The sequence below is a fragment of the Lethenteron reissneri genome, chromosome 8 (genome assembly GCF_015708825.2).
Source record: "Lethenteron reissneri isolate LAM-NWPU_2019-01 chromosome 8, ASM1570882v1, whole genome shotgun sequence".
Lineage (NCBI taxonomy): Eukaryota > Metazoa > Chordata > Hyperoartia > Petromyzontiformes > Petromyzontidae > Lethenteron > Lethenteron reissneri.
The window spans coordinates 12,850,671-12,873,951 of NC_083786.1; the positions used below are offsets into that span (position 1 = coordinate 12,850,671).

At 40.9% G+C, this 23,281-nt stretch overlaps 1 protein-coding gene across 5 annotated transcripts in view; it reads right to left on the reverse strand.

Moving 5' to 3' along the window:
• Positions 1 to 21,835, reverse strand: part of PTPN14 (protein tyrosine phosphatase non-receptor type 14) — a 62,209-nt gene extending 40,374 nt beyond the window's left edge. For 3 of the 5 annotated variants that reach the window (XM_061580450.1, XM_061580441.1, XM_061580419.1), the window contains exons 1-3: positions 21,530 to 21,834; positions 12,057 to 12,385; positions 3,565 to 3,734 (exon numbers count right to left, since the gene is read on the reverse strand). In XM_061580450.1, coding sequence (XP_061436434.1) covers positions 3,565 to 3,734; positions 12,057 to 12,230 — 344 coding nt within the window. In that variant the 5' untranslated portion in view covers positions 12,231 to 12,385; positions 21,530 to 21,834. Of the gene's footprint in view, positions 1 to 3,564; positions 3,735 to 12,056; positions 12,386 to 21,529 lie in introns of all 5 variants that reach the window. The other 2 variants (XM_061580434.1, XM_061580429.1) reach the window with 2 other exon arrangements.
• Positions 21,836 to 23,281: the final 1,446 nt, after the last annotated feature.

A 23,281-nucleotide genomic window follows, 5' to 3' on the forward strand; every position in this document is an offset into this window, starting at 1 on the left:
AAAAAACCACACTGGATGGGTAGCTGCATGTGACAAATGTTGTGTTAAATGTCATTTACGTTTTTAAAGTTCACAGATCTGACCGAATATACATTATTTAAATGGATGAAAATGTTACGTCAAAGTGATGACTATAACAAATGGGACAGATAATCTAGCACCTACTAATGCCAATGACTCATGACATGACTAAGTTTTAACTGCATAACAGATACTGAAAAAAGTTGGTGAAAACGCACCTGGAAATACTTGTACTGTATTGTTCATCCGTTCAATCACAGTCAAAATGTCACACTCATTTGCAACTATGGGAAGGAGCGGAGGGTACCTATAAACTAAATATTTGCATGTCAAAGTTTAACAAGACAAGTTTACTCCCTGTAATATTTAGGGTTAAACGAGGTCATGCCAGCCAACCCACCAAAACATTCTCATTGCAAACTTTCTGTACCAGTCAAAGTATTTGCTTTGTAAATGTTTGCACAATAACACACCTAAACAACATCTGGTCAGAGCAATGTAGTAAAAATACCTTGAATAAAAATAAATATACAAGTTTGAAACATGCTGACCTCTGACCACCAACGATGAGCCGATTGAAACAGATCCTGCATTGAACTAATTACATCAACAATCAATCATGAAGTTGGATTCTGACTATATCACAAGACCCAAGGTATGTGTAAACTAAATGCCTTTTTTTCACCTGTAACAAAGACCTCTTGTCTAAAGATATTACAAACACTAAAGATATTACAAACACTAAAGATATTACAAACACTAAAGATATTATAAATACTAAAGATATTATAAACACTAAAGATATTATAAATACTAAAGATATTCCGTATAGCCTGTAACAGACTGTTGGGGCAAGTAATGTTAGCGTACACCTATGAAGGCCGGCACGGCACGCGAGGGGGTAGGTGGCCAGCACCACGCTTTTGTCTCCCGAGTGGCAATGTTTACACATCGCACCAGGTACTAATTTGAGGCCGATTCCACCTAGGGGAGGCCCAGGACAGGTTCAGATAATCGTCAATGGTATAGGCAGTGACGGGCTCATAGCGCAGCACGCTAACCGCTACACTATGGCACATGCATGTTATTATAAACACATCATAAACACCTCACATACACACACACACACAAACGCCTGTCCACTTTAATTTCACACAGGTGATTGTTGCTACTTCTCTCCCTTGGAAACGGGTTCGGGGGGGGGGCAGAAACTTATAAACAATAATTCTGCATGGAAGCGGATGAGTGATGGAAGAGATGGATTCGCAGCTGCTGCTACTGCAGCAGGGCAGCCGCAGACATTCCAGGCGAGCGAGCACGGTGGGCTCCAGCAGGGCAGACAAGCACGTCAGGCACCCGCCGCGCAGCAGGAATAGCACGCGAGGCATGCGGGCGGCTCGCCTGACCGTGGCCATCATGCTGCTCTTTAAAAAGTGTGTGCCAAACATTCACGAAATGCACTGCGCTTACTTTATAAGGCGAACAAATATTGCAATAATAAACCCGGAGGCATCTTTAGCTCTTCGGTTTGGGTGGCTCACAGGAAGAGTGGAGTGGCTCGCAATGAGAAGGTTGCATATTCAAACCTCTACTTGGTGGGGGGGGGGGGTTGACTGAGCCAATCATCCCTCCGGGGTGGACAGAATCAGTACAACTTTGTGGGAAAGGCAACAGTGGTTTGGCCCCTGCTATACGAATATGGAATTTCCATCAATAAATTACTTTGACCTGACAGGACCCTTGGGTTAGAGGTGGGTACCATTAAGCATGGACGTGTTAAGCAATGCATTTTACAGTAACAAGAAGTGGGAGACATACGAATATTTTTTTCTTATACTGAACAGGCCAAGGGATGCGGCACACATCTGTTTCTAGTATGGATTATTCAATAAGCCAAAAGCAGAATACGCTAGACCACCCACAAAAATGATGAACCGTTTCATACGTTGAATATGTCACAACACAATCTGCCTTCATGGCAGACATAACTGAATCTAAAAGGAGGGCTAGGAGACCAATTATCCACCCCACATACAGGAAAAAATGGGGTGTGGGAGTCTGGGGTGGGAGTAAAGACCACATGAGCAAACACAGTTCACTGCACAAGCAGACTTGCACTTATGATGTAATGCATTATGGACATTACTTTTTGTACTGATGGCATGTCAAGTTATTGTTGACCACAATTTATTATGCTGATTCTCAGGATATTTAAAATCCTTTGTGGAATGATGTCTTCTTGGCTACTATGTCTTTAGCCTCCTCTGTATTTTTGGAATTAGACCCACTTTAGCACTCTGTAACTATATTTTTTTTATTGTTTGCATTCGACACCACACTCATATCCCAAAACATTCAATTCTTCTTCTGAATGCCCATGTCGCAGCCAAATATGATACTACACTCCAAAGTTGGATCTTTATAAGTCTCTCCTTTAATTTGTGCTCATCTGTCTTCACAGCATCAACTGGTGTTTGCTCAAATCAAGCTTTCTCCATGATAATCCTAATGCTAATCTCCTTAAATCAACTGTTATCTTCTTTCAGAGTAGTTGGCAGATACTTGTCCTGTTTCTCGTACCAGCGCAGTATTTCACTTATTTCCACCTTGCTGTGTGGTTTTAAGTAATTAAATGTTCTGTACATTGATTCTCATTCCAAAATCACTTTTCATTTTGTTCACATTTACAATGAGCTCCTCCTGTAGGCCCCTCTTCAAAACTGGCCAGAAGGGCTTTGTCATCACAACGGATGGCTAACTTGACCCTTTGGCCTCCACCTTCCATTATTTTTCTCCCGCTTCATCAAATATTCCCTCCCTCATTCCCTCCACACAGATGTTAACAGTAGCAGGCATATATAGTGAGCATTCCTATGTTACTTATATTTCCACAATTCTTGGTTGTGACTCTCTGTGACTCATTACTGCTGTCTCAACACATGCACAATGACTAGATCAGCTGTCTGCCCCATCCAGTCTGCTCCTATGCTCTTGAGCACCTCCAGTAACTTTGGGTGTAGTGGAGAATGTATGTGGTGGTTTGTCTAAAAATATTACTCCCAAATATCTGAAAAGTTCATAGTATATTCACTGGAGCTACTTGTTGATACAGTTTCTTATAAACATGCATTCCTAACTAATCTAGATATCGGTCTTTTGTCCAATAGTCTAAATTGGCTATAAAAAAGGAAAATAACTACTTTACAGTAACTTGTATTACATGCATTTTCTTATATTACTGTATTGGTATTTTTCACATAAAAAAAATCTGGCTCAAAGTATAAGAACATACAGGTTTACATATACGATGGCTGCTCCAGTGAGATATTTCAGCGCCTTGTGACCTCCGGGTGAAAGGTGCTTTAGAAGTGCAAATTATTATTATTCCCAATCAATAACAATTCATTAGATGGACAATGGTTGAATATCGAATTAATATTTAGGTTGATGTTTTTTTTCCACCCTTTCGTGGTTGGAGACAAGCTTTTGCATACCTCTAGCCATGTGTAAAATGGCAGAAAGGACCCAAACACAAGGGCATACCTGGTGACCTCTTGCTGCAGTTGGATCTCGCTGGGCACATAGAACAGGACTCCAAAGTGCAGCAAAGCCTCCTGGGCAAACTTGTCCAGCTGCTTCCGAAGAGGCTTCTCCAAGTCGACCCATCGCAACTGCTGCTGTTTGTTGGAATACCACAAGCCAAAGTGTGCCAGCTGTGGAGAAACACACGTCATACACTTCAGCATGCAACCAACAATATAACACGGAGGCTTTCACAACCAATATCATCCGTAATACAGGTTATTTTTTGAAGATCGTGTAAATATAGATGTGTCGTTAAACCCACCACCCGACGCAACCAATGAGTAAGGTTTGTCACGTAAACAAAACATGCCACTTCGTTACCGACTCTTTATACACATAAAGAGTGAACCCACAACATTTACAATTCGAGTACAACATTTCATAGGTAATTACAACCAGCCTCATCAGGTGACAGGCATAAATGTAAGACCGATACAAGAAGAGGATGTCTCCACACATCTAGCTGATGAGGCTGGTTGTAATTCCCGGCGAAACGTCGTACGTAAACATTGTGGGTTCACTCTCCAACACACCGGTGTGCTGACTAGTAACGAATTGGCATGTCTTTTTTACATGACAAACCTTACTAATTGGCTGTGTCGGGCAGTGGCGGGTTGAATGACACATTTATATTTAGACGCTCTAAACGCAAAAAAAACTCTATTATGAACCAAAAATATGTCTGCATCATCACATGAACACGATGGTTTTCTCAGCCACTTATAATGTGAATGTGGTCGTTTCCGGGTTGGACCATTAGTATTTAGCAGATCGTCTCTCGAGCTTTTGCCTCACACTATTACATGCATCTACTGATGCTTGAGAGAATATATGCTCAACACGTGACCTAACCTCGAAGACCACACTTGCACCATCATGTCTTTACTCAGGAGTCTTGCCATGTGTATTTTGTCTGCTTTGTAACCAAGAAAACCCCAACAATCTCTCGGGACTTCCTTACCACCCTTTCCTGTGATTGGCCTGTACCCGCAGACGGAATATTTTCTAAATATAATCCTAACAGTCTGAGTAAGGCGTACTCAGTGGTACACAATTACCTTAAGCGTAAACAAAGCTGTCTCATAAAACATAATAAAGTTATCAGACTCATTTAAAATAAAAGAAATCCAGGGTTATTTTACAAAGGTAACATGACAGAAGGGCACGTACATTTCACAGCATAGCCACGGATGCGTTCATAACCCTTGACTTTGCTAATGAACTTTGACAATACTCTTGGTACACCAGTTCATGGTCTGTATATTATCATTACTTAATTTGTTTCATATTAATTATCTATGTTGGTTGACAATAAATAAGTAGTACATGGCAGAAAAGAAAAAGAGGAAATGTTGTGTGTCATTAAGGAACTCTAGCAAGAGTTATATACATTTTTGGTGATTTTCGAAAACATTTAAAGGGGAAACGCTTTGATTTCGTTCAGTATCCCAATAGTAACAATCATCTCCATGCCGATATTGTTTCCACATGAAACTATAATAAGCCAACTCCCATCAATGACCATAAATATTTAATCGGGATATAAAATGTATATTTACAGCAATGTTTCAGCAAAAACACCAATTTGCAGTAAGACTTCCTTCAATTTAGTTTTCATGCCTGATCTTTCGAACAAAATGCACTGTCATAAACATAGATAAATACACTGAAATAACCAAACCTCTGCAAAAGTGGAACGCATTACTAATACACCAAACAAGATTTGGGGTGCTGATTATATGTAAATGGCAAGTTTATTGGCAAGCCGGGAAATCCCACCACAGGAAATATCCATTAGAGACTTACATGGATTTCGATTTAAAGCTTTCGTGACTGCAGAGTTTGCCGGATGCTCCGATAGTATGTGGGATGGGTGGGGCACATTCCCCCCTCCCAGCTTGCTCGCCCAGAGCTGCCCAAACTTTAGCTCGTCACGTACCCCCTACCAGATCTATTAACCCAGACCTATCAAGGTATGTGTACCCCTACCAGCATATAGGCCTCGATTTAATTACATTTACATGTGATTTACAGCTCAAACATTTAGTTAACACTTAATAACGTATTAACATTGAAATAAACATTAACTATTTCACATCTACAGAGGAAGGCCACACAGCATAATTACATCATGGGAGAACCAATCACACACAGAGAAAAAAAGACCCCCATGCAGCCTACACAGTCTGTTGGGGCAAGTGCTGTAGGCTTATTCCTATGAAGGTTGGCACAACCCACGAGGGGGTGACATGGCCAGCATTAAGCCCTGCTGTTTTTGTCTCCGAGTGCTAATGTATACACACCACATTCAGAAGGAACCATCAACCAAGACCTGAAGAATGTACCTCCTGATTCCCCTTCTGGGATTGTGCTGTCACCATCCAGAATAAACACCTCATTCGAGAACCAACCATCCGCATCTCCTGGCTTTGACATTCCTCACACTTGTCTACCATCAAACGCATCAGAACATCAACAGGCCTGAAATGTTTTAAAAAGTAAAGAAAAGCCAGTGTGGCTGTGGAAATAAAACCCCAACTATGAACTACATAGTAAATAAACCACTGCAGTCTAAGCTCCTTAAATTGAGACCTGTCATGGCTAGCAGACATTGGCATTTAGCTCCTGAACATATTGCCAGATGCAAAAACATAATCTGGAGCTCATTTAAGGCTGAGTCACCCTAGGGGAGGCCAAGGACCTGGTTCACACACTCACCTTTGAAGTTAGCCATGGCTGGGAATAAAACCTCAGGAGTCATAGCACAAAGACAAAAATCCAAATCTATACATGTGTATAGGCTTTTGTGTTTGCTCGCCTATGGCTGGCTACAGGTGCTGTCTATGGGCAGCCCTGAATCAGAGATGGAATTTACGCATCCTCATGGCGAATAAGTCTTGCCACGGCAGAGATAGGCACCAACACTGCAGTTGATGCCGATGGCAAATCCATGATGAAGATGACAATGTTGAAGCTCCTTAATAGGCAGTTCAAAGAACCCACTGGCAGGCATTAGCTGTTATCTGGATAAAGCTTCTGTTCAAACAGGAGATAAGCCATCATGTTTAAAAACAAGAAACTTAGCTTGACCTTCAGTACACAGAAAAACTAAAATCCTTATTTTTAAATCATGTGACATTGTTGTCTCCCATCTACTGACATTCCTGACATTCTTTTCCATGGAAACATGCAGCCAAAGCCTGCACTGACATACCCGTCTAGATGCGAATCTCACACCTTCAACCTTTGCAATCGCGCACATCTCCAGATTTTAAATTATTATCCAAAATTATTATACAAAACCTGTCTATGGAATTATTTCTGCAGTCGAGGATGGTATGCATTTTACCTGTACTTTGTCTGAACACCAATGCCCTTTAATCTTACTGCACTATTTCCTGGCCTTCATTAATTCCAGGGTAATTAACACCGAGCTGAGAATACATACCTGTTATTCTGTTTTGGAGAGGCTGAAAATGATGGGATAGATTGAGAACTGGAACACTATTCCATTGCTAATGTATTTTCTGGTATTGCTAATTTCTCCATCACCCCATAGTTCTTTCCTTTGGTTAAAACGGACAGCAAAGGGGAAAGAAATTCTATTTTACCATATGCTGAAGCAATACAGCAATAGATGTAGTCTCTATATTCTCCCAAAGATGAAGGCAATAATATGATTTAATTAACTTGTGAAAAAGGGTGCAGAGTCCACGTCGTTTCAAAAGCCATCAAACAAGATCATTTGGGATAAGACATGAATTTAAAATCTCTTTAAAATAGTATGTTATGCTGTTTGGCAGGCTTCTTAGTGTGGTATTTACTTTTACATGTAATTCTGAGAAAATTTTACTAAATCCCATGAAATTTAAGTAAAGGAGATCCTGTGCAGCTATCATGAACCTAATCCTGATTTTAATCCTGGCACCAAGAGCAGTGATGCATTGCATGACCAGATAGTGAGATTTGCACATACTTGAAGCATGTGTGTTTAGCAAGTTGATATACATCACTAGATCTGCTAAGCCAGTTAGGTTGGAAGTCAGTCTGCATTCTTAAATGTTGCACGAATTAAAGTAAATAACATTACAATAGTTGGTTGAATGATATACATAATGGTGCATTATCAAGTACTCTTGAGCAAAGCTTGTTTGTCATGAGTATCACTTAATTTTCCTTCCAAAACCCAAGGAGTAACTTCTGTCGTTTGTGCTTCAAATCATTGTTCAGACGGTGGATAAAATAAAGCAAGTGACAGACCTTTACATTTCCCACACTTGCAACAACATCTAATGGGATAGAGATTCTTATAATGCTTTGGAAGCGGTGAGATTCTTAATTACTGACAATGCCTTCCTTCAGCCTTAACGATAACACAAAGCTGATGGCTCATTTACATTATGGGAATTTCCTGGAGTAATGAACCTCTTTAAACTACCTGATGCATATGTAGTTCCAAGTTAAAAAATAATGTAAATGATGGTAATGGCCACGTTTGTGTAAAAATAGAGTTACTGTACATATTTCCATGAGTTATATCCATCAGCGAGTATATTATTCATAAGCAGTCATTTAGCTTAAGAATGATAAATTTACTTACGAAACATTTAGACGTTAAATGCACCTAATAGGTCAATATATTATATTAATTACCGTATTTATTTATGATGTTATAGCAGGTGGTACACACTGAATAAAAACTTTCTTAATTCGGTACATTGCTGTATTTACTTTTCATTAATGATTAAACACATGCAAACCTGCTTCTGGTCAAATTCATTGAGTTAAATGCCACCAAATCCAGAGCACGAAGCAGCGGCTCACCATGGCCTCACGATCTCTCAAACTACCCCTCATCGTTGGCTCTTCCATGCATCCGTCTAGCCACCAGATAATTCTGGTTGTTGCCCTTGATTCAACCCTCTCAGGGGATAATCATATACTAAACACAGGAAAGATGTGCAATCATCACCTTAACGTATTAAGGCAATTCCAAACCAATGCTGACAGCTGCGACAGCAAACACTATGGCATGCAGCATCATAGGCTCTCGTCTGGACTATTGCAACGCCATCATTTTCTCGTCATCAGGAAAAACATATTTGCAGTTAATCCAATATAACCTGTCCACGTGCCATCAAAGGCATCAGGCACCGCCACATGGACTCCATAACTGTGAAAAAAAAAAAAACCTTGCACTGGCTTCCTTTTACATCCAGAGTCGTGTACAAGATTGTCATACTCGGTCATCATATTTCAAGGTCAACATCCATATCTCTTCACGCTCCTTAAACATTTGACCATGAAGAAGCGCCATGTTCTTCGGAGCACATCCCAAGATTTTCTGATTGGCCCCAGAACCAGAACCATCCTGGCAGAGCAGTGTTTCTCCGTGGTTGCTCAGATAATATGCAACTCTCTCCCACTACACCTACAAAGCATTTAAACTACCTCGAGTTTCATGAGTCTGCTGAAGGCATATTTATTCAGGCCTTCCTTTGAAAATCTTGGATAACTGCATCAATTTCTACAGAATTAAATACATTTTCATAGTCGACAGAAAGCTATGCATAACTGTATTTGATATGCATTATAGATTTTTTTTTACAGAATCTGATTGATAGTAGGTTGTATGGTGGATAACAAGATTTTTTTCACCTAAATCCCAATTGTTAACATGGTTAGTTGGTCTAAAAATATCACATTATTCTATTCCAGTTAACTTCGTCAACAACTTATATCCATGTGAGCAAGCTAAATTGTATAAATACAAAGTTATATTATCTGCAATAAATCGTACATAATCGATTTTAACATGCACTATTCAATGTCTGTATCGTGACCATATCCAATTTAAGCTGTAGACACCATAATAGGATATTATCAATAGTTACTCAAACTGTAAATTAGAAAAACTATAAAACCATATACTTTGACACCAAACATTATTCTGGTTATACTTTTTAAAATAAAAACTGTTAATTGTATCCACATTTTACAAGCAAAATACTTTAAGCAAAACAAATAGCATTCGTGGGAACACCCCCAAGATTACAATGTGCTACGGCTTTACTAAATGGCTTGAATTTTACTGGCACATAATAAGCATTCTTAGATTAAATGCAGGTGCACGTTTACTGTCCGACCCTTAAAAACACATGCTGGCAGCCTTTGCTTTAAATGTTTTTCATGATGGAATGAGTGATTTAACTCTTATAGGTCTCGATGACCAAGTGTGATTACAATCCGTCTAAAAGGTTCTAATTTGTCTCATTTGGCAGTTGCCTTGGATAAGCAGGTGTGTCGTGCACAGAGAAAAGTTTGAGGCTGTCATAAATCAGCGTCCTTGGCTACTATCCTCGGCAAAAAAGTCTAGCGGCAAACTCTATTACATGCTAGAACTGAAGTTAAACACCTAAGGCTTAGCATATGATATGAAGTAAAAAATTCAATTTCTGTCAGTTTCAGTATTGATGTTCCAAAGAACGGACAAGATCAGAACTTGATTCAATAAAAACCAAGATAAAAAGTATAATACACAATTTTCGATTTAAAGCTTTCGTGACTGCAGGGATTCATCTTCTTGGTTCTTTCGGTAAAGTCACGTAGAAGGGAAGTAATAAAATAATAAACATAATAAAACAATTCTCACTGTGAGAATTGTTTTATTATGTTTTATTTTTATTATTTTATTACTTCCCTTCTACGTGACTTTACCGAAAGAACCAAGAAGATATAATACACAAATTTACTGTATAAATATCCCACCTACTTGTAAGAAAAACTGTACTTTTTAACACGTAACAGTACAGAACCATTTATATTTATATTATATTAGATTATAGAGAATAAACTTATTTGCAGCAGTTTATCAGTGTTAGTCATTTTCCCAGTCGCACTGAAGTGCACAATTACATTTTGGAGAAGTACATTAGCAACAAAAGGAATTTGGAATTGGAAAAAACAACTATCAGTGTAGCGTGCCAATTGCAGGCTGTTTGTTCGGAAACCAGAGCACCTGAAGACATTCTCTCTTGGCTTCCAGATCAAGCTAAATAAATAAGCACGACTACATGTGGCAACACCTGGAATCAATTCACAGGTGGAGCTCTGCTTCTCAACTGAGGCACATGCACTAGGCTATGCTTACTTCCCCAGCCAGCAGGCAAACAACCCCTTGAGATTCCATACAATCTTCATGTGAACGTTTGACGAGATTAATAATAAATGAGAGATATGCTGCAGCAAGTGTAGTTGACAATGTAACAGATTCTAGAATGAAATATGTTGTCATTTCGAAAAAATGACGTTCATGAGCTGACGTTTTTATGCATTGATTTTGCTACATACTTGTGTAAAACGAACTATAACAGTTTTTATGACAGTACTCTAAAAACGAGTGAACAAAATGGACTGTGACATTTCTCCTAAAGAATGTTTGTTCTGGAGGTAGTCCTTGTTTCTACCCCAAAGTAACCAATACAGCGTGCAATAGTTTCTTGTTGAGCTCCGTGTTTTTATGAGAATCAAATGAAGAACATATCAAAAATTACTATTATGATTGGTGTGCATATGTGAAAGCATTACTTGTGAAACAACTTTCCTGCTGCCAAACAGCACTGCCTTTTTTTACTGGCTTAGTAGCCTGTTCATTATTTGGATCACATCGTGCTGCCACAGTTGTCCTCAATGAGAAAATGTATTGGACTTTAAGACGAAGAAACATAAGGCACTTTTAATTTTTTTATTATCAGTGGCTTGTTTCCAAATACTGAGGGTGCTATTCAGGCAATTCCTAAGGATGATGCAGCCTTGTACATTTTTATAAAGACCGTTCAATAGCTTAATATAGTGAGGGCTCCCAGGACTTGTTCAAATATCACTCTCAGGCAGTGCCAGCCACTAACCATGGCACCATTGGTCCACACCCACTAAACTGCACTGACTAGTGTGGTGAAATATGGTGAAAAAACCCCTCGTCACCAATACGGCATGGGGAGGCCTTCAAACAGCAGTGGATTGACAAATAAAAGGGTAAATTTTTTACTGAAGGTGGTAGGTCAAAGCAAACAAAAGCACATTAATTTATACTACAGCAAAGGACATACATTTAAAATACCTGTTCACGAAAATTAAAAGCTTGTTGGCCAAGCTTAAAATTACCATCACTATTTGATATTTTAATAACCGACTGATTGGCCGGTACGGGTTTCCCAATAAATACACAGAGCTGCAGCTTGAAAACCGGGTGGTCTTCCGAAATGATTTCAAGCAACTAAGTGCTTGCATAATGTTTTCAGAACTGCACGGCAATTTATTTGCCATGATGTCCAATGTTTCACTCTGCATGCTGGGGACATCGTTCCAAACACCACAGAGTACAGCCCGAAAATTGAGAACTATATGCAGGACACAAAAAAACCTCCAGTGTTCACTTGGCTTTACATTACCTCTCGTAGCTCCAGCCTCTGAGCAGCAGCTTCCAGGCACTCTTGACCCGTGCTCTCCACCGACAGCGTGCACTCAATCACACTGGTGTCCAACAGCTTGATACGAATAACGAAGCAGTTCTTGTTTGAGACATTGTAGCGCCGCGTCCGCTTGAGCCTCAGACCAAAAGGCATCGCGGTGGGCCGGGCAGCCCCACGCACCCCCACTGGGCCACTGCTGTTACCAAGAGTTCACGTCTATTCACGCGTCGTCGTCGTCACCGCCGCCACCGCCGTTTGTTTTGCATCCGCTAATGGACAGCAGTCTGTAGAGATGGGTCTTGTGAGATCTGGAAATGAAAACATACATTTTTATTCAATTTGAAGGGCGAATCGCAAGTTAGAACAGAAGATTAGCCGTTGCAAGAGAGGCGATTGGGTTACCAAGCCTAATGCAAGACACTTGATCCGCAACTTGGCGTTATGCATTTTTTATTTCGCATTTGTCAACATTATTATTAGACGTGAAACTGCTTCTAAAATCAGCATCTCAATTGCCAATAAAAGGTGGCTTCTAAGCCAAAGACAGCAAGACATTTACCAACAGATGCTTTCAGTTTAAAAAATAATCACTGAAATACTGTTTGGTCTGACAAAGATTCAAACCATTTAGTACAATAAGTGCGGTATTTAACAGTTTGATTTTAATATTTTAAGAAAGAGGCGAAACAATTTTTGATTCCCCAGTGTCAGACCCACCAGGAGGCTACCACCATGCCTAGACAAAACAAGACCAAAGTTAACATTAAAGGGGTTTCCCTTGCCTCCTTTTACATCCTCATACTACAATATGCATTACAGCCTTAGACTACAGTACAAGTTAAATTTGCATAGTGTCTAAACACTGTAGAACTCCAAGATGCTTAACAAGGTAACAGATGAGACCAACTGTGCAGTACTCAATGAAAAGCCCAAGTGACAGATCAGTAGACTTCATGTTTGGACTTGCTGACAATAGCAAAAACCTCTTTTTTATTGTATAATGTCCACTAAAAACAGAATCCAAAAAAGTGTTGCGTAAAAAAATAAAGTCTTACATTTCTGACACTAACCAAGAATAAAAATAACACATTCGTACTAAAAAACAACTACTGGTATTGCCATACACGTTTAAAGGCATGTGCAAAGTTCCTGCAAGTTTAATTCCCAAAATAGGAAATCGGCACAGGATACCAATGTTTACACAAAAGAGGAATTAATTAAAGCATGGCATTGTGTTCACGAGGGGTGCACAAATGACAAATTCCAATCCAGAAGAGTTCCTTCCGGACAATACAGATTTTTGAGAGAGCAAACCACACGACCCACACTCGTAGTGCATTTGCTGGGTTTAGTTTTGCTAACTTGTGTGCTAAAAGTTGGCAAATACGTTACGAAGGAATAAATTGCCGGCACTAAAGGCAGAAAATTTAAATATGGTCCATCAAATTGGCAGCAGTGGATTGACAAAGAGCTATAACTTCTTCTTAATGTGTTGCTGACTTATGTTAACAAGAATTGTGCTCGTTATACATTGGACATACTGTATTGTTATCCTGAAAATCAATATCTAGTCAGCTAAAAATCTAAATGAATAGACAATAAATAATGTTTAAGTGAATAGGATTTTCATAATGAGTGTTCAACATGAAAACAAATGTTAGCTTTCTTAATTAAGAATAGAGCTAACATGTTAGGAAACTGTCAATTTAATCATGGTTATCATATATTAAACTATGACTGTTAAGTCACTATAGGAAAATGTTCAAGCACAAAAGCATAACTAATAGAAATAACTGACTTTTCTGATTATTTGCCCCGGATTAAAATTTTCATATTTCTCACCAGACCAAAATCACGACTGCTAATGAATTAGGCAGGATATATTTTCAATAATATTAAAAGATTAAGAGTTTATGAACAATCACCAGTAATGCACCCGATCCCATGAATCACAGAAGATAAGCAGGTTTGAGCCTGGATAGTGCTCATACAGACAGGTTATCATAGGGCTGTTGGACTATCATATGGCCGGAAATGACCGTGCTACAAAATCAGTTATTGTACTGTATTTCTATGCACTAACGTATCATGCTCCCCACATTCGCAAACCCGCACAGACCAGCCTAAAGTATTGCAGAATAACCCCTGTGACCTGTACAGCATGAGGATGTTCTCATCCAGCAGTGGATTCACCAACGGCCTCTGCAGTACATGTACACGAGCACGGCATTAGAAGGCGAGTGAAGCGAGTAGGCTGCTTTTTGCTTGTCGAGGCTAATATTAGGAGAAAATTAGTTGACCATCGCCCAAGCATACCATACACTTTTAGTCCGCACTGTCCGGGCATTTTCGCAGTACGTGCATTCCTGAGCACAAGTTCTGCCACTCTGCCATTTGTTTTCATGACCAAAATGTAGATAGTAATCTGCAAGATGCATGTCATGCAGAAAATAACATTGCTGGAACTATAATATTTCTAATGCACAATAAAGAGACGTATAGTTACTTACTTTACCGAAAACTAATTATTTGGTGTGTACGTTGAACTTCTTTCACACTGTACGTAGCCAAACCGTGCTAATCGGAGGTGGAGATGTTGCCCTTGCAGAGGTCCACAAGCAGAATAAACAAAAATACTTCACTCACTTGTCAATAACACTGCCTTGAAAGGAAAACAATATACAATAGCCGATGTTTCAAGCAATGGACCTTTTTGATGTGATATTAAGAAGGACCATGCCCAAACATCGCCTATTATGTTTAATTTTAAAGCAGTCTTCTCCGTTTAGATCGCTTGGCTTTTTAAAACACACATACAGATTATGTTGTAATGAAAGCTGACGATTTACATGGCTGTGAATGTACGACTAAAATACCTCTATTAACTATTTAATCTTTAGAGACAGCACGTATCATCTGTAATTTTGGAACATCCACATCAGTTTCAGATATTGAGCATGCAGTGCTGGTACAATGCGTGGAGATGCTTCTGGGTAAGAGAGTAACAATACAGCTTCTCGCCAAGACACACCACTTCCAATAACACCACCTCGAGGTGACTACACAAACGCGGTGTCCCTTTCTTTCCCCGTCCAACCCACGACACGGTCACGACACATCATCGCTTTACACGACCCAAGTATGGCATCAAGAAACCGCAAAATAGAGCTCTATAGGTCTCTGCTGTACTCATGGCTGCACATTAAGGCTACACATACTATCATTACTCCAAATTCTGTCGATTTACAAGGAGCTGAGACGCCGTGCGCCACGTCGTTATACTTCAACCGGTTGTTTAGTCGACGTCGCCGTCACATAAAGGGCTTATTATAGGAGTATTTTTTAATGCCAGTGCTGATTTATGCATATTTGTATTAAGCAACAAAACACTGCTTAATCAAAATTCTGGCTCAGCCGCAGTAATTAGTAGAGGCGGTACAGTGTTACACATTCAAGCGATACTGGTTTTCAACCAGCCTATGACACAATGCAATAGGTATGCCATTGGAGGCTGCACATGCCAAACAAATGCACTAAGACACTGCTTGTTTAAACAGATAAATGCACGTAAAAGTTTTTATTACGTGAATACATTTTTAAGACTTATGTACAAAATTGTACTTAGTGAGTTGGTGTCTTCTTAGAATATATCACGAACATTTGTATTGTTCTGCACTTGTCACTTTAATGTACATATGAATCAAATTAGTTAAAACGTAATTACATTACATCCATGTTTACAACATGCATTTTCCTGAATTTGGACATAATAACGTCCACTATTCACGGCATGGCAAAAAATTCTGCAGTAAGGATGACATCTCACCATACACTACTGCAGCCAAAATAAAATGCCATACAATACTGTACAATTAAATAATAAAACTTCTATAAGTAAATAAAGCAAACTACACCAATAACTAATTCAGTACCGTGAAGTGAAGAGCGCGGCTCCTGATGATGTAGAGGAACAATTTTGACTAAGAAGGTGAAAATCTGCAGCAAAGATGCCACTGCATTTACTGTTATGTTTTTCTCATACTTAAGCAATCATAGATAGACTCGCTCCGTGGAACTCGTCTTGTTTCTGCAATAGTGTGCACGGATCTGTTCTGTGCCTGCATGGGGAGTGTTGTATGAGGGTTAGGGTTGGGTGGTGCTGGAAGGGTAGATAGAAGAAAGCCATGTGGATGAATGGACTTGTATTATACACTGAATTGAGATACAACACTATGTGTGAAACACTTGTCAAGCATTTCAATGTAGGTCAGTAGGTCCTTCATACTCCTGTAAAGTTTTTTTTTACAAAGTAAACTACATCAATGTGCATGTAGTGTGTGATACAGATTTTTGTATACAACAGAATACATAAAATACATAAAGTCTACGAATGAATTTGCATTGTGAAAATATACTGTACTGTAAATAATGTACAGCTGCATAATATACAGAGACTACATGCATGGGTTAACTGGAAATGGAGAATAATTCCAATGACGTACTGTTCCAAATATCCAAAGCAATTCGCTGGCAGATATAAGTATGTGGTAAAAATGACTGATGCATCATCCTGTTTATATAGAAGGAACTTAAACCTACTCCAAGTAGCTATGCATCAAAATATAACACCCTTTTTATACCACATACATTCCATGTCAAAATAACCATCACGACTAGCACTTTGATTCACCTTGCTATAGTCTCTTGCGGCATTACACCCTGGCCACACAAGTTCTCATAGGTGGCTTATGCCACACTCATAGATGTACATTTTTTTCATCAACAATTCCCCCTTTGTCAATCATTACAATACAGAGAGACTTCACGCACCATGTCTTACATCGCCATACTACTCTGTTTTCAGAGAACATTGCTATTCATTGAGGTTATTAAATTGTGCGTCCCCCGCACCTCCGATTAGCACGGTTGGCTACGTACGGTGCAAAAGAAGTTCAACATACACACAAAATTACAAGATATTTTGGCGAACGCCAATATCCCGAGCAAGCACCTGATTGCTAATCCGACTAAAGAACCTCCGGGATTAAATCTATTGTTCCCTCGAAAACAATGGTCCACATTAAATCAAATAGGCAGATCTCATGGCTGATCCTCCCACTACTTTTACAAGTGGAAATTCAAAGAAAGGCCGCCTTGCGATTGCAAACACATTACTAAGGCCCACACAGTAATATACCATTGTGGACTCCAAAAACAGCAACGGAGGAATTGAAAAAAAATCCAACACGCACACATTACATCCATTTCCTAGCTAACTAATCTGAACATAGATGTATTTGTTGCAAGTTAAATGTTCTGTTTACGTGACAACCCTTACTAATTGGCTGTGTCAGGTGGTGGCGGGTAATAACGACACATTTTTATTTTTACGCGATCTAACCCAAAAACCTCTATTATGGATGATATTGGTCGCGAAAGCCTACTACGTGTTAAACTAAATATGGATACTCTGACCTTTTTCAAGACACCTGGCCAGCATTGAAGAGAACAAAAATCCTGTAAAGGGGTTCTGTCGAGATGTTTTTATTCTGGTTGGAGGCCCTTATTATAACCCATAGTGTGTGAGCAAGCGTCACCACGGATGGACCTTTGTTCATCCAGCCACATGCAAGAGAGACTATTTTCATTGCACTTCAATATAATACAGGCGCATATACGTGTGGCTTTAAATGTACATCCGTTATACACTGTACGCCAAATCAACTGTTAAGTGGTATACTGCTTAGCAGTGATATGTGACCTAGAGATGACAGAGGTGTTTTAAGGTTATTGCTACAGGGAACGCAACCCTTCTGTAGTTTTATAGCCCATGTATCAAACAATTCTTATTACAGTTTTACAACAATTTAAAAAAGGCAATGCCTGCCAATGCCATAGATTACATATCTCTGTTGCTACATTGGAAGTTTGTTGGTGAACAGGACAACTTCTATATAAAACTAAAGTAAATGTGCCACGGTGGCGAGATGTTAACTACCTCGTCTGGTATACAGAAAGAAGGTCGTGGGTTCGATCTCGACCCTGATGCCTGCTGTCTATTTGGAGTTTGCATGTTCTCCCCGTGGTCACGTTAACTTTTCTCCAGTCCTCTGGTTTTTCCCTCCACATTTAGAAACATGCACTTAGAGTATTTTGCTGCTATAAATTTCCACCTAAGCCACTTCATTGGGCTATCATTTGTGGCCATGTCGTTTCTGAAAAAAGCGATATGGCTTAGAGGGTATTACCTGGTAAAATCTAAAAAAAAAAGTTTAGTAAATCCCACAGTTAATACAGGCAATTCAATAGAGTACACTGATATATTCAAATAAACCTGAATGTTATTTCCAAAACAGAAACAAAATAATTAAAACACATTGACGAATCTGCTTCCGTCTCTAAAATCCATTGCACACCGAGGGTAAAATAATGTTCTGTTCCTCGGCTATAATACATATTCAGACATGTTAAATCCCAAGAGCCTGATTTTGAAGGACAAAACTTAAACTATAGTTTGGTCACATTATAGAACATTTGTCAGTGGCTGTTTATAAGGATAGCAAGCATTGTACAACTCAGTTCTGAATACCGTTTGCTTTACTACACATTACATGGCAACCATTATACTAACAATTTGACAGTTCATAACCCAAGGTTAATCGTATGAGCAATCACCCTTTCAAAGTGTATAAAATATGTGTAACACTTTTTTTGTTTGGGTTACGATACACTACTCGCATTAATAACATACCAGGCCATGTTCAAGTTCAGAAATACCCCGAATTACGTCTCATCCTTTTACGTCGTCACTTTGTGAACACCGCTGCTACCTGGTTGCGTCACCTAACCACACACCTGACGTCACTGACAGCATCATCCGTCCTCTCTCGTATCTGTCGCTTCTCAGCCTTTGTCTCAACCTACGCTGTAAATTGCTTTGATTTACACCGTTTCGATAATTGCCTTCGCACTTTTCATGAATGCATCCCATACGTAAATCGGGGTATCAGTGTACTTATCTTTACACTGTAGGATGAGGGTCTCCCCACACCGGTGCACTGGGTCGTGCGTGTTTATAGCCACACATCACCACAATGGTCAGTGCAGGTTGGTGATGGTGGGGTGCAAAGAAGTGGAAGCATTGAAACACAGCACAATGTATTTTTTATGTAATGGCCTCTACTGCCCACCTCGAAGTTATAATCGTATGACAAGCGGGTTGGGCATGATGTTCACCCATCCAAGCACTATCCAGGTTTAAGCCTACTTAGCTTCCAAGATCTGACGAGAGCAGACGCATTCCGGATTATTTGGTCATAGGCATGTAACCAGGTCACCGAGCACAACATTGTGCACCTTTAAAATATATACTACTCTTCTTTCATCGCTCACGCCCTCACATGTTATGTCTCTTGAGTGACTGCCCCTTCTGTCAGGGCTAAATAGTCTGACGGCACTGCGTAGCATATGAATATAAGTGAACTTTATACATCCCCTATCAACAAGCACTCACAATTTACTACAGGCGTCACATTTGAATGGCAAAACCACTGCCTTTATCGTATCATGTTCAAACACAATACGCAGAAGAGTACTCCCAACTACATTCTGGTTGACTGAGGTGCTCATCTGTAATCCAGCGGCTTGTGAGGGATTGGTGGATCATTCAAATGTGCAGGATACCCACCAACAGATCCACCAGGTTACGTCGATATCAGGTAGTCCATCAATTACATATACATCATCCCTCGTATGTAGCACTCCGACTCCTCTCAGCATACTCTAAAAAGGAATGTATGGCAAACACTGCCAGCAAGACCTTGCGAAAAAATGTGTCTTGAGACTTGATCAGTCTTTCCCGTGAAAATGAGCAATGGTTACAGTCAAATACACAATGGCCCATAACATAAGCCATGGTCAATGCACTGCTGGAGTAAGGTCTCCGAAAACTTCTGCCATGTCGTGCACTCCCCGTGATATAACAATCCACCCAGCAAGTGCACGTGAGCCGGTTTCATCACTCCACCTCCTCAGTCGATATCCTCTCGGATGCCTTCCATCTGTTGCCTGTCACCCTGTCACTATTGTTGACCATCGGCCACTTCGCCAATGCGATTAATGTCGAGAACCTGTGTCGTTCTCTAATCCACGTGTTCCTCATTCTGTCTCTCAATGTAATTAAAAACATGCATCTCTCAATGCTTCTTTGTGCACTTTTCATGGTTTAATGACGATAGAACACTTATTTACGACCTACATAATGATGTATAATGACAGGCACGTGGAACAATATTCCACTTTGATATGCAGAATATACAATGGGAGAAGGAAATTGCCAAACATCCGAATGCAGGAATGTTGCCAAAAGTATCGAGACCTATTGAAGCTTTTCTGAATAAAGAATTACCAAATCAATACTGTATGACCGTATGTCATTGTTATGTACTGTAAGAATGTGTGTACCAGCTATTGCCTTGGGGCAGTTCAAGAGGAATAAGCCCTAATACAGTATTTGAACACAGTTCAAGGGTACTACTATAACATGTACATTCTATTGGAGGAAATAAATCGTATGTACTATGTTGAACATCTTTCGCACCGTACGTAGCCAAGCCGTGCTAATCGGAGGTGCGATAGTGTTAAACAAAACGCAGGGTGGTCGCCAATCACAGCACTACTACTAATCAGCGAAGCGGGCTTGAGCCTGGATAGTAGTGGGATGGGCGTCCAACACGCACACAACAGGCGCCTTCAAGAGCCCGCACTGACTAGGGACACAGACCCCCCCGTGTGGTCTTACAGGCTGCTGTTGCTGGGGGGGGGTGTTAGCGAGGAGCACCACTGACAGTCGGTTCGGCACCAGAGCGGGTGGGTGGGCACCACCACGCGCAGCCGCCTTTGTCTCCCCAGTGGCGGTGTTTTACACACCGCACCAGATACTCATTTGAGGCCGAGTCAACCTATGGGAGGCCCAGGACCGGTTCAGATAATCGTCCCTGGTGTTGGCCGTGAGTGGGAATCGAACTTGGGTCGCTGGGTTCGTAGCGCTGCTAGGCGCTGTCCGCTACCGTACTGACCAGTGTGGTGAAGTATGGTCAAACAACCTCCACGACCCGCACGGCGTGGGGGGGGGGGGCTGGTGCAGCAGTGGACACAAGTGAAGAGTAAGAAGGGTTCTACAAACGCACGTAGATGCGCATCAATAAAAGGCAAAGCAGAATGACAAATCCCCTTCCTTCATCAACATCAACAAACCCGTACAGTGCGCTTACAGTGAGCGAGTGCCCCTCGCAACCAACAGAAGCGCCTTGACGAGACGCGGCTGCAGCTGAGTAGCAAGCACGAGGGGGGGGGGGGGGAGGTTGGTGACATTATCCAGCAAGAGTAGAGCAGCCGGAGTGCCGCTGCCGAGGTAATGGTGACGACGACTCGAGATGAAGCTCAACACTCACCTGAGCCCGCGCCGGGCTCGCCCCGTCCATTCGCCTCGAGCTGCCCCCTCGCCGTTGCGTTATCGCCGTAGTCCAGCCGCGTCCTGCTTCAACAACAACAACGACGACTACGACGACGACAGTGGCGCTCTGCCCCCGGCTGAAGGCGACTCAGAGGAACGCGACGCGCCGCCGCCTCGAACCCGCCTCCCCGTGTGCCGCTGCCTCCGCCCGTCACAGCAGCAGCAGCAGCGCGCCGCGAGTCGCCTTCCGCCGCGTGCAAGTAGTGCCCCGCGGGGGGGGGGCACTTTCTGCCTTTTTCTCGCGTACGGGCAGACAAAAAGCGAGCGCGAGATATCTGAAGGATAATTTAGCTGTTTTGTGCCGTTTTGTTAGGAAGACAACGAAGGGTCTGTGTTGTGTGTGGGGTGGGGGTGTTTAAAAGTAGGGGTGGCGATGCCGGTTGCCGGTATCGCTGCGCGCGGGATGGGTGATCCGCCGGTGACGTCAGCGGAGAGGAACGCGAGGAATGCGGCGATGGCCCGACTGCTCCCATCGTCACCGCGACGCCTTCAGTCTCTGAGCTTCTTCACCTCGATATGTGTTTAGATTTAGTTCAGTTTCTTTGTTACACGGATGGCCCCGTTTAAGCCAGTTTTCCCTACGCTATTTGACAAGGCAGAGATCTGTGCGTGCGCGCACACAGTAACTCAAAAAAATCTATATTGCAGAGAAACGTGTACAAGGTGTTTCACCATCGTAAACGAAACGTTAGAGAATGTAATGAATTAGACTGCTCATATAACTCGGCAGAGGAAGGCAGAGGAAGCAAGCCCTGTGTTTTGGTCTAATCGCGAAATGAGCCGCTGTGGATGAGTGCCAAGAGGTGGATAAACTTGGAGCAGCAACGCGGGAATACTGTTTTTATTTACATTACTTTCTTAAATTTGAATATTTGTAGGAATAATGAGGCACTTTTGAGGGTACGGGAGATGTTTCACAAACTCATCTTATCCGCTCCACCTATTTCGATTACCCTTGGATTGTTCCTGTCCTTTGCAAACCAAATTCCTCTTATCTGCACTTTTTCACGTATAGGAAGAATTCATCTGCAAACTCATCATATTATTCGTTAGCAACACATTTTTCCCTACGGATGAGTGGAGTCAATTCTGCAGATAATAGAATCCTCGACATTGGGTCCCTACGCTGAAATGAAATGATGTTTTACTGTCGCACAATCTGGTCCAACACCATGTGAGACTAGGCTCTAAGAAAAGCTGTCTCGGGTGTGGACCAATCAACTTCAAGGACAGTGCATACATTATCAGAGTTGTGTTCTTTTTATGCATTCCGACTGCAGGTATTGTGGTCAATGTAAACATGACTCCTTGTAAAAAAAGGTGTCAGTTTTGTTGCCAGATAAAAGGGTAAAAAACAATGATCAATTACATGTTTGTTTTGCCATTCAGTGATTTTGAAGCTGTATTATTAACTTAAGGTTGTACTATGGGTGGACTGGTCCATCGTATCAATGTGAAATTGTACCATTGGCACAGCGCTACCGATGGGAATTTGTAACACCTCGTTCTGCTTGAGTATACAAACACTTTAACTGTTCCTGAGGTATAACAGTTAACTATGGTTTATCTGACATTTTACAATCGGTGAATGATTCAAGCTCTAATTCATGGTAATGTATTTTAGATTATTCAACATACAATGTAAAGTTCTCCTTTCATTCAATGTTTTAAAGTATACATTTCCCCGAGT